General features: G+C 25.8%; 1 protein-coding gene across 4 annotated transcripts in view; it reads left to right on the top strand.

The window, feature by feature from the left end:
* The first annotated feature begins 111 nt into the window (after positions 1-111).
* Positions 112-12,691, top strand: part of LOC101236669 (E3 ubiquitin-protein ligase TTC3) — a 95,995-nt gene continuing 83,415 nt past the window's right edge. For 2 of the 4 annotated variants that reach the window (XM_065787800.1, XM_065787799.1), the window contains exons 1-11: positions 112-147; positions 254-308; positions 4,797-4,918; positions 5,178-5,227; positions 8,772-8,853; positions 9,630-9,707; positions 9,962-10,023; positions 10,282-10,331; positions 11,011-11,087; positions 11,194-11,288; positions 11,486-11,548. In XM_065787800.1, coding sequence (XP_065643872.1) covers positions 145-147; positions 254-308; positions 4,797-4,918; positions 5,178-5,227; positions 8,772-8,853; positions 9,630-9,707; positions 9,962-10,023; positions 10,282-10,331; positions 11,011-11,087; positions 11,194-11,288; positions 11,486-11,548 — 737 coding nt within the window. In that variant the 5' untranslated portion in view covers positions 112-144. Of the gene's footprint in view, positions 148-253; positions 309-4,796; positions 4,919-4,987; positions 5,228-8,771; positions 8,854-9,629; positions 9,708-9,961; positions 10,024-10,281; positions 10,332-11,010; positions 11,088-11,193; positions 11,289-11,485; positions 11,549-12,691 lie in introns of all 4 variants that reach the window. The other 2 variants (XM_065787801.1, XM_065787802.1) reach the window with 1 other exon arrangement.

The raw sequence follows: 12,691 nt of genomic DNA, 5'->3' as shown, positions 1-12,691 counted from the left end.
ATATGGCACAAAACACAAAAATATTTCAACATGCCATTTTTCCTTGCAACCACCACGGAAATAATATGTTGACACCGGATGTGATAAGTAAAGCGGTGTTTGTTTAATAACATTTAAATTCTATTGGGATCGCGTAAATATTAAATGGTAGAAGGAAAAAAGTTTTTTTTTTAAAGACATAAAAGTTTTCATTATTTAAAAATTTACTTAGGCTGGTTTGAATATAAATATGTCTTTTTATTAATTTTTTTAGATTATAATGACTCCTAATAATAAAGTTGTGATAAAAGCATCAATAAAAACAACACGTAATCTACTTTTTTTAAAAAAAAAAATTTATTTATGAAAGCATAGTTTTATATAAGTTGTTTGAGATCATTTTTTCGAAGTTTAAGATGTTTTTATCAATAGCTAAAGACAAACTGATGTGCGTATATGAACGTTCTAAAAAATAAAAAGTTATAATGAAACAAATTGACTATATAAAGGAATTTTTATTGTATTTTATCCAATACATTAACAAAATTTTAAAAATATATTTTCAAGATATTGTAAATTGTGTAATATCAGTAAAATTAAAATTTGAAAAATATAAGGAAAAAGCAAATTATGTATACTTTAAACTCTATAAACATATTAAACATAGTAAAAAATTATGAATAAGTATATTTAAAATTTTATATTCAAAAAATACTTCTTTAGTCAAATTCATTCAGAGATTTTATTGATGATGCCGATAATATTGATATCCAGAATAGTAAATTTTATTTTGCTATAAAGTACTATTCAAAGATGCCTCAAATGACATTATATAAGAATATGTTAAAAAAAATAATAAACATATATATATATATATTATATATATGTATATATATATATATATATATATATATATATATATATATATATATATATATATATATATATATATATATTTATATATATATTTATATATATATATATATATATATATATATATATATATATATATAATATATATATATATATATATATATATACAACTATACACAGTAGTTTAACCAAAATTTTTCCAGAACAAGGTGCTAGTTTTTCTAACATTAAAATTTAATGGATGTAAATTTTAAGTTTATCTTTTTTGTTTTATTAAATTTTATTAAACTCATCATCAGCTGAGTATACGTGTCTATACTCAACTGGTATGTCAGCCACTTTTGTGTGGCATTTACTGTAAATGATGAGTTGTAGTAACTATGATGACTGAAAATTGTCCAGTAGTTGTTTAACTTTATCAACTGATGTTGCCTCGATGACATTATCTGGCAAAGTCATTCCAGTCATTGACTACATGCTTGTTGAAAAACTTATATGTGACTTTGCAGTTCCTGACAATCCCATGATTAAATCTGATTCGATATTGAGCTCTGGGTGCTATGCTGCAACGCTTTACATGTCAATCAATAAGGTTTAAATTGTTGGAAAGCTTATATTGTTGAATAAGATTGCTTTTTTTCCGTCAGTCTTCAAGAGTAGTTAATTTCATGATTTAACATCAAGTTTTGTAGTCTTTATTTTTTAAAGCCTAAGAAACTTTTGTAGTGTTGCGTTGTACGTTGTAAGAGTTCCAAGCTTATATGGCAAACTCGATGTGGTCTAATATATGCAGTATAAATTTTTTCCAAATGTCAATGTCTCTTGATGCAAACGTGTGTTTAAGAATTCCGAGTATATTTTTTGCTTTGTTTGCAGCTATATTGCACTGTTGACCATATTTAAGATTTATAGAGATAGAATTCCGAGGTCTTTTTTGGAGTTTGTGACTTCTAAAACTGCTCTATTGGTTGTGCCATCATTTTTGATTTTATCCATAATAAAATCAAATTTTATTGTTCCAGAGTGAACATGCATACTTTTACATTTTTTTATGTTTAACTCCATTAGCCAGGTTTGCATCAATTTAACAATCTCATCTAGATTGGTATTGTAAACTTGCTCAGTCTTCATAATTTTTGACAACTTTCATGAGCTTTGTGTTATCTGCATACATTTTGCAAATGGCTGATTTGACATGAATTGTCAGGTCATTAACAAATATGATAAAGAGTGTTAGTCCTAACACAGAACCTTGGGGAACCAATTACATCAATCCAATCAGATTTTGAATCTTCAAGTATAACACACTGCTTGCAGTTTGTTAAGAAGGCTTTTATCCAATTTAGAAAATTACCATTTATACCATACATTTCAAGCTTTTGCAGCAGTCTTACATGCGAAACTTTTTTGAATGCTTTTGCAAAGTCAAGAAAAATAAGGTTGACTGGTTTTTTCTTTGATTTGCTATGAGTCAAAAAGTCCATTGTTTCTAAAAGATTTGTGATGCAAGTCTTTTTTGAAATAAAACCATGTTGAGTTTTGAAAAGCAATTTGTTATTTACCAAATGATTGATTATGACTTGTCTAACTATTTTTTCCATAAGAGTCAATGGAAAAGAATGAGCGATATTGGCCTGTAATTGATTGGATTTGTTCTGCTACCTTTTTTATTAATTGGTGTAACATTAGCTCTGAGCCAAGATGATAGAACTTTTCCAGGTTTTATTGAAAGTTGAAAAATCAAAGTTAGCGAAACTGCCATTGATGTGGCACATGCTTTTAAAACAAATGGCATAATGTTATCATCGCCCATTGACTTATTTCTATAAAATGTTTTTAGGTGTTTGAGAACAATATTTGGTCAATTGTTATATCCGAAAGTAAAACATTTGTTTTGGATGCAAACAGTTTTAGTGGCTGAGTCAGTGATTCTTTTGTAAAAACTGATTGAAATTGAGTTGTTGAGAATGTTTGCTTTTGTTATTCCATCACTGCTCATTTGATTTGAATTTGAGGTTAAGGCCAATATTTGATTGACCACTATCCATTTACTTTTAATATATGCAAATAGTCTTTTTGGATTGTGCTTGTTGTTAGCTAGCTTTGACTCATAAACACGTAATCCTTATTTGCTGTTTTTCTTTACCTCCTTTTTTGACACTTATATACTCCTTGATGTGCGCTACATTTTTCTACTTTGGGTTTGCATTTTTGTACTAGAGCTTTTTTTTAGTCTAATTAGTTTCATTAACTTGTTCGTGATCCAGGGCTGACTTTTTTTACCAATACATATTTACCTATTTAAAACCAAGACAACAAGGTGGTGGAAGCTCAGTAGACATATGGGGAAGTTTTTTACACAAAGGCCTTGGTATTTGTGAGCTGTGGCAGAAGCAAGCAATACATCTTTCAGCAAGACACAGCATATAGTATAACACACTGGTTTGACACAAAGATGTTCAATTTGTTGCCTTGGTGTCTTAGATCACTAGATAGCAACCCAATACAAAATATTTGGTCATAGATTGACACTCAGTTGGTAAACCATCAAATTCAATCAACTGAGCATTTGAAGCAACTTCTGAAAAAGTATTGGTTAAAAGTGCCACATGAGATGTGCATGATATTAGTTGAATCAATGCAGAGATGAGTTATATTTTGCTATCGAGTCAAAGGACACTTTAAATATTTAATTTTTTAAGTTTTATGTTCTAAATCTTAATTAAATGTTAGTTGTATAGCTAATTGATTGTTCTTTTGAAAATAAAAAAATAAATTAAATTCATTTTCCTGATTTTTTTTAGTTGAAAAAACCCTGAAAAGTTTGGTTGAAATTACCATCGCTCAAGGCTTTTTGTGCTCGCCCACATGCCTGCAAAGGCTTTAACGAGTGCATAAAAAAGTGCTTGCCAAAAAAAATAAAAGAATTTTGTTTTAAATTGCAACAAAACTTTTTTGTTCACTTGTTAAACTTTTATGAAAAAAGCCTTTTTTTACTTGTTTTTTTTAAAAATTATTTTATCTAGTATTTATCGCGCAGGCTAACTTAAAAATGACCATCCTGCTAACACTTTTTCGTGCGCTGGCATGAAAATTCAAATGGAGAAGACTGATATATATATATATATATATATATATATATATATATATATATATATATATATATATATATTAGGGTCTCCCAAAAAACAACATTTTTGAAAAATATATGCAGAGACCCCCTTAATGTGTTCTATCTAATACAAAAACACTAGATTTTAAATTTTTTTGAATAAAAAATATTTTAAGGGGTCCCTCAAGACCCTCGAATATTTAATGGGTCCCTAATATTTTCAAAAAAAAAGTTTTTTAAAAGTATGTCAACCTGGTGCTCAAATGAAGCAAAATTATATAAAAATTTCAAAAATAATATTTAATTTGGAAAAATTTTAACTTATTTATCAAAATTGTCATAAAAATACATAAAAAATGCACTTTTTTGTTATATATATATATATATATATATATATATATATATATATATATATATATATATATATATATATATATATATATATATATATATATATATATATATAACCCTCAGAATTAGGATCGAAACACCTATTTTTTGCCAACCTTAAACACCTGAAAGGTGTTTGAGGTTGGCAAAGAATGGCTGACCTCGTTTATATGTTTTATGGTCAGACCTTTGTATCAAATCAAAGTCAGCAAGTTATTGCTGACCTCGTTTTTCCTAATTTGAGGGTTGTATATATATATATATATATATATATATATATATATATATATATATATATATATATATATATATATATATAAATATAAATATATATATATATATATAAATATAAATATATATATATATATATATATATATATATATATATATTACATTCAAAATATAAGATTTTTGTTCTGTACTTTTGTTTTGTTTTTATTAGAATGGAAACAATGTGTCAATCATTGGTGGCAAATAAAAGAAGATCACGAAAAACACTTCCATCTTATGAAGATTCATCATTTGTCTCCATTTTTGTTTGCTAAGGTGCATCAAGATGATTGTGTAAGTTCTGTGTACAGTTTATTTATTTTAAAATTATTTCTACTTTATATTATAGTTATTTTATTATAGGTTTTACTGATGTGTCCATACTGTCAAACATTAGTCAGTAAAACCTGACTATAAGTAAATAAATGTTGCAATGTGGCTTGTTTATGTATATCCATATGTTGTATGCATGGTTTACTGGTTTATGATATTAAAAGATTATAGAATATAAAAGATTTAATTTTGTTCAGTTGAAAAATTTATTATTTTTCAGTGGATTGAGTGGGCTAAAAGTGCAGGAATGTTAACTCAAGAAAGAATTAGGTAACTAGTAATATATTGTTTCAATGAAATAATAGCAGGGTTGGGGTGTAATAAAATACATTTACTTTGTTACAATACTTTGTTACTTTTTGCATTTTTTCTGTATGTAATGAGTTACATTTATAACCCAGTACTTTTACTTTTACTTTCATTACATTTCAGGCTCATTTTTTTACTTTGTAACAAGTTTCAGAAAAAAAATTAAAAAGTACTTAAACTTTATTGGTTTGAATAAATCGTATAATACACACAATATTACAAAACTGAAATGGTACTGCTTGATGTTAGTTTCTAGCCATGCATCACGATGCAAGACTGCATATTAAACACACAAGATACCTAAACACACAGCACAAGTGTTTAGGTATCTTGTGTGTTTAATATGCAGTCTTGTGTTGAACAAACAAACAATAAAAAATGCAGCTATACTATTTGTTTACATTTGATGTAATCAAAATGCGACATCCATTGTGCTGTTGAAGACAATAAATTGCAATATTTTAATCTGTTATATGAAATATATGAAATATGCAATATTTTAATCTGTTAAAGTTACTGACAAACTTTGTAAATATGTTTGCTTGTTGTGTATGTTAAAGCCTACATAAATCTTAGCATATACTTGCTCTTCATCTACATCCTGAAATATGTTGAGGCATGTTTAGTGGATTTTTGGTAGACATAGTTAATCATTTAATGGTATCTTTTGTAAGGTATATTAAGGCATTATTGATACGATTATAATTTGAATTTCTTTAGAAAATTCACCTGACTAAAGTAATGGAGTATGAAAAACTGATTGTAAGCAGAAAATAAAAGATTGATGATCAGTAAACCTAAATCAGTTAAGGTTCAATAAAAATATCAACTTTATGAGAAACTCTGAAGTTGCACCTCAAGAGACTTTGAATGAATCTGTTGTTGATTATATAACTGACCTGCAGCCATTTAGCACTACTGAGAAGATTGATTTCAAAAAATTGATAATTGCTCTAGCACCAAACTGAACAATTATCTGTTGAAAAACAGTCCTGATATAAGTTGGTAAATGATGCCAAGTCATGCATCAGAAACTTACTGTTAAAGAAACTTTTAGTTGCAACTGCAACTGACTGTTGGTCAGTTCTTTGTTGGTGTTGCAGTACACTGGATTAAAATGTCAACATTAAAGAGGGGATCAGGAGTACTGAAATTTTGATTCTTGATAGATCTCATACCTACCTAAAATTTATTAGTAGCTATCCTAGAAAAGATCCACTCAGAGTTTCGCAATCAAGATAAAACTACAAAGACTACAGCCCGATAATGGGTCAAACTTTTGCATATACAACATACACTTGTGGACAGGAAAGGGGTGCGATCACACTCTATTCCTGACCACGCATTTATTTATTTTTTAAGACAACTTAACCACAGCTTTTTAGATTTATGAAAACGTTTCAAAAATGGGCTAAATAAGTATAATATAATAAAGCGAGAAATTGCTTTTAAAGATTGTATACCATAAAAAACATTTATTTAAATTATCGAAAAATATTTTTTGTTAAAAAATGTATTTTTTTACAATAAATGTAAATGTTTTTAAAACAATTTTACAATTAATTTTATAAAAAACAACAAAAACGATTGTTTTAATAAACTTTTTTATGAATCCATAAATTTCAAATAAAATTTGTTTACACTAAGCTAAACGCTTTTAAATAAAGTTTTAAAACGCTATTAGATAAATTATCATAGAATATTATATAAAACTTTTATTTATTTCAAATATATTTTTTTTTAATGATAAAAATTTTTTTATATTATAAACAACGATGAAAAAGAGTGTGTTTAAATAAAATTTATATTTAAAAAATATATATTTAAATAATATTTTTTTAAAATACTTTTTGATGATTTAAATAAAGTTAGTTTTTTATTAAACGATAATTATATGTAATTTTTTTTTATTTAAAGGAATTCGCCTAATATTATAAAAACATTAGAAAAGAAAAGTTTTTAGTTCATTGAGTTGGTTTGATAAGGTGATAAGGTTTGATAACTGAAATTTTTGTATTGGGAGAATTAAAAAAAAATCTTTTAATTTTTTTTAATGTTTAATTAAAATTATTTTTATTATTACTTTTTTATTTGTCTATCTTTTTGTTGATTGATATATAAAAATGCATAAATAAATAAAAAACAGTCATATAAATATTTTTATTTAAACATTAAAAAAAAAAGAAAAAAAGATTTGTTTGCTATTCTCCTAATATAAAGAAAATCAATTAGAAATTTGTATAGTTTAGCCTGTTTATAATTTTTTTTCCTTTGTCGGTTTTATTAAGCGTGTTTTTAATTATATAAAGAGCCATAGTCAAGCTTTCATAAAAAACAATTACATGCATGGTCAAGATTGGAGTGCGATCACACGCCTTTCCTGTCCACGACTGAGCATATAACCTGTATTCACAAGAGTTATTTAGTAGCCCTGATGCAGCACATGCATCTTAAGAACCTGAAACTACTGATAAAGGGCAAAAAATGACATTTGTGTGTGTTGAATACATTTATATTCAAACTAATTTAATATGAAATCTTGAATATTGCCTGCCCCCTCATCAGCGATGTGCATAATACTTAATGAATTTAGTAGCTACTCATGATGTTGCAACTGTTGGCTATGAAATTAATGACTCATTTGGGTTGCAGTTATTTTTTCTATACAGATGAGGTGTACATATCTGTAAAACACATATATGTACATTGCTGATAACTGATAATGGAAACGAAACCAATAACTGAAAAAGGAAAGATGAATGATCTTAGAAGAATGGCAATTGTGACAAGCTTGATTTGCCGCAGTTTTGACAAGCTAAAGTGGCATTTATAGAAATGTATGTTGCTGTTATGAAGCCTCTTGTTCAAGTTTTGGATATCCTGCAGTGTGAAACAATTGTTTACATGGCATATCTGCTGCTAACTATAATAAATTTGAAAGAGAAAATGCAGATCTTTCTTTGCAATAACTCAGGTAACAATGCAGCACTTATTTTGCCAGCAAGTGCTGCCTGCAAACTTTTATTTAGTGTAGCAAGTTTTTATGTCTAATTACACTAAAATAACAAATGACAATTTTGTTATTTTAGTGTAATTAGACATAAAAACTTGCAGCATTTGAAAAACTGTTGTAAAAACAGCAGCATTTGAAAAACTGTTGTAAACCCCCCACTCAATAAATATATAATTTGAAGATGACTTGAAAACTTATTTCTTGTATTTTAATTTTAGATGCATTCTTTTTTAATGACACGCAAAAGTACTTTTAATATGCGTTATACTTTTAATATGCGTTATACTTTTTTACTTTTAATTAAATATTTTGGTTTAGCATTATTTTTATTTTTTTATATTTACAGCCAGTACATCTACTTTTTACTTAAGTATTTTTAAAATGTAATGACCCCAACCTTGAATAATAGTTGCAATATTAGAAATAATAGATTAAAAATGGCTGGTTCACCATTTGTTGCAATTTTTAAAATATTAATTCCATATATTTTAGTAAACTTGATGAATTGAGTGATCAAGAGTTGTTCAATACTGAACTCATTGAGTCTGCAATGTTAAAGTTGCAAGAAAAACTTGTAAGAGTGTATTTAACTTCCAATTATTCTTTTTGTTTACTTCATTAAAATCTTTTTTTTCTTCAATTTTTTGATAAGCATTTTTTATTATTGAAAGTAAAAAGATTACCAAAATTACCAATAAAAAATGATAATGATAAAAGAAAAAAACAAAACAATAAAAGTGATAAAATTAATAAAAAAGAAAAACATATAAATTGCAACATACAATTGCATCTAGCAATTTATAAAATCCATGAATCTATTTTAGATTTATCTAGTTCACAAACGTTTGATTTATCCATTTTGAATAAAGTTATTTTTGATGGAAATTTTTTTTTCATAAGATTTTTACTCATATTTTTTCATTTGTTTTAAAACCATCTCAATGTTTCTCAAATCTTCTAATATATTAATTCTAAGTAATTCTCTGCTCATAACCCTATTCCTAAATATTTTTTGATCTCAAAGAATAGCTAAATCTGAGCAGAATTAGAGTATATGTATTCATTACATTTATATTATGCCCTCATTTTATATAAACACTTCATACAGTTTATACACTATACATACATTTATTGCATACATATATTATACTCACATATTACATATATTATACTCATATATTACATATATATTACACAATATTACACTAATGTTAAATATGCTACAAACATATACATTGTATTTTACGCATATATCACAAATTAATTTAAGTAAACAGCATTGTTTTTTATTTTTAATTTAAAATCAAAATTATTAGACAGTGTTTTACTTTTTATTTTTATTCTTTTTAGAGTTCTTTTTCAAAAAAGTCCACCAACTACACTAAATTTCTTGAAGACATCATGAATGATATTAGTTCTTGTTGTTCAGTAATTTTTTTTATTGGTTTACTAAATAATAATATCATACATAAGCGCCAGCTAAAATGATTAAAGTTACAAAAATTCTTTCAATCGTATTTTATAAAACATTAAAAAAAATTGTTTTTTTTAATGTTTTAGAAAACTCAAGAAAATTAATAATTATTGTTGTCCATGATACCATTTTAACACCATAATGTTGTAAAGATTGCTGATAAATTTGTAATGAACATGTTATTTTAAAAATCATACTTTATTTGTAGAGCGATGATTTGATAAAAGCAATGGCTCGTGTGAAAGATAAAAAATGGTTTAAGTCAGTTAGGTATCTTACAAAAATTATGTATTATTATTTAAATTTTTTAAATATAAAAAATGCTTATAGTTATTTTAATTGGTCATTATTGTTTTGATTATTTTGATTGGTCATTATTGTTTTTATTATTTTGATTGGTCATTATTGTTTTGATTATTTTGATTGGTTATTAGTGTTTTGATTACTGAAACAGTTAATTTAGTTGTTAAAATTTAAGTTGTTAAATTTGTTTTGTTTAAATTTTGTTGTAATTCAGTTTTTTTTTAGATCACTGTTTAAAATGTCAGATGCAGCACTCTTTTTGTCAGCTTGGCAATGTATAGTTTTGAAAGTTTAATATATTTTTAATTTAAATATTAAAGTATTTAAATTTAAGTGTAAGTTGCTAATCTGAATCGGAGGGTCTATATGTCAGTATCCAATTTTTATTTGGCTAACTTGCAATTTTATTAGTTACTTCTAATATATTTAAAATGTTTGTTTTTAAATTGTACTGAGTTACAAAAAATTAATTTAAAACCTGTTAATAGCTAATATTATTTTTTTTCTTTTCCATATTTCAGCAAAAAAAAAAAAAAAATTCATTTCATCATTAACTTTGTTGTGCAAAAAAATTATATATAATATTAGGTACACAAAAAATGAACACCTTTTACAGTTGTATAAAACATTTACATAAGTCTTGGCTATATATTTGTTAATATATGCGATGAAGTTTTTACTTTTTTACTTAGTTTTAAAAAATTTTTTTTTGGCTCTTCTCACTCATTTATAGTTTAACATGAAATTGTGAAAAATAGTACTATTGCACCAAGCGAAAACAATTATGCAAAACTACAAGATAAAGTACAAAATTATATCATATAATATCAAGTATTAAGTAAAAAATAAAAAAAATAATATCAACAACCTATACAATTATATAAAATTTTTCACCTAATGCTGGTTTTATCTAAATATTCCAGATTTAACCAATTGTTTAAAAAATGTATTTAGTGTGTTTTTACATAAAATCTATCTACAATGGCCAAAAGTTAATGGAATTATATGAATCAGATACTGCCATCGATGAGGTTTTTGTGTTGTTTTGAAACTTTTTTATGTTATGGTATATGTTTTAAAATTTAGTATTTTTCTTTGTTTTTGAAGGTTAAATGTTGACAAAGTATTTATATTTAGAGGTTATCAAAGATCAAGCAGCAAGGAAATAGTTATTTCTCACAATGTGAGTACTCTAAAGCTATTGATAACTACACATCAATTCTTGATTCAAAGTGAGGGCTCGTTATTTGTATTTTGTTTCAAAGTTATTTAGTTTTTATAAACAGAAAAAAGTTATTTATAAATAAATTTCAGATTTCAATTACAATAAGCAATAAAATTATAACATTAAGTTTATTTCCAACATCTTATTGTTGGTATTGGAAATAAATTTTAATAAAGCTAAATCAAAGTTATTAAATTTTTTTAGAAAGTATGTTTATGTTGTTTATGGAAATCGTGCTGCTTGTTATTTAAAAATGCAAAAATTCAGGTACTTGGAAATTTAAAAATGCAGAAATTCTTTTTATATAAAGTATGTAAAAAATTATGAAGCAATTAAAATGAAAATTTAAAGTTGAAAATATACAAATGTATAAGGTTTTAATTTACTGAAAGATGATTGGTTTAATTATGTCTCGCCGATGATTGGTTTAATTATGTCTCGCCAAATTAAAAAATACTGTTGTTTCAGTAAAATAATTTTTTAACTTTAGTTAACAGTCTTGGAATGCACCAATATGTTATAGAACCCACAAAAACAATATTCTTGATCTGGTTTTTTTCTGGTATCATTTTTCCTATTAAATTGTATTTCTGATGACTGTCCATTTAGTACAAGTGATCATAAATCAGTCCTCTTTTTTATAAACGCTTTAAAGTATTACCAGCCTGAAAAAAACTATGCATCTTTTTATGATTTCAAAAATACTGATTTGATTGATTTTATTTCTTACTTATCGAATATAAGTTGGGACAAAGAGTTCTCTTATGTTTTTACAACTGAAGAGTGAATATGGAACATTTTTTCAGATCATCTTCTTAATGGTATTGATTATTTTGTTCCAATTAGAACAATTACATAACACAAGAAGTCATTTTTATACAAAGTACATTTAAAGATGTTATAAAATTTTTACAAACCATTTTTAATATGGTCCATTAAAAGCAAAGCATTAAAAAATGGTCCAACACTATGATTGATTTGAATAAAAAGTCATATATTAGATAGGTACCTAAGTGTAAGTTTACACACCACTAAAATGTAGAACTCAATCATAACAAAGACAATCAAACTATTAAGTTTTTCAGTTACCCAATCAAAAGTTTACATAATTCAAAAAATATATATCCTTCAAAAACCAACAACGGCTAACTACTAGCAATATTGATATTGCTGAGGTATTTAACAAACACTTTAAATATTTAATAGCAGACATATGCGGTAGTGGTGTAGTGGTAGAGTGCTTGCTTCATAAGCGAGAGGTTCCGAGATTACCAAGAGATAAATTTTTTTTTTTTATCTAAACAGTCTACCTGCACAAATCTTCTAAAATCAAGAAATGATTCGAATAAAGCTCCAGATAGCAGTTTATGTTCCGACATTTCCAAAAGGCATTTAGTTCTGTACCTCATC

The sequence above is a fragment of the Hydra vulgaris genome, chromosome 01 (assembly GCF_038396675.1).
Source record: "Hydra vulgaris chromosome 01, alternate assembly HydraT2T_AEP".
Classification (NCBI taxonomy): Eukaryota; Metazoa; Cnidaria; class Hydrozoa; order Anthoathecata; family Hydridae; genus Hydra; species Hydra vulgaris.
The sequence above is the reverse complement of the archived record's forward strand: the minus strand, read 5'-3'. Positions and strand labels throughout refer to the sequence as shown.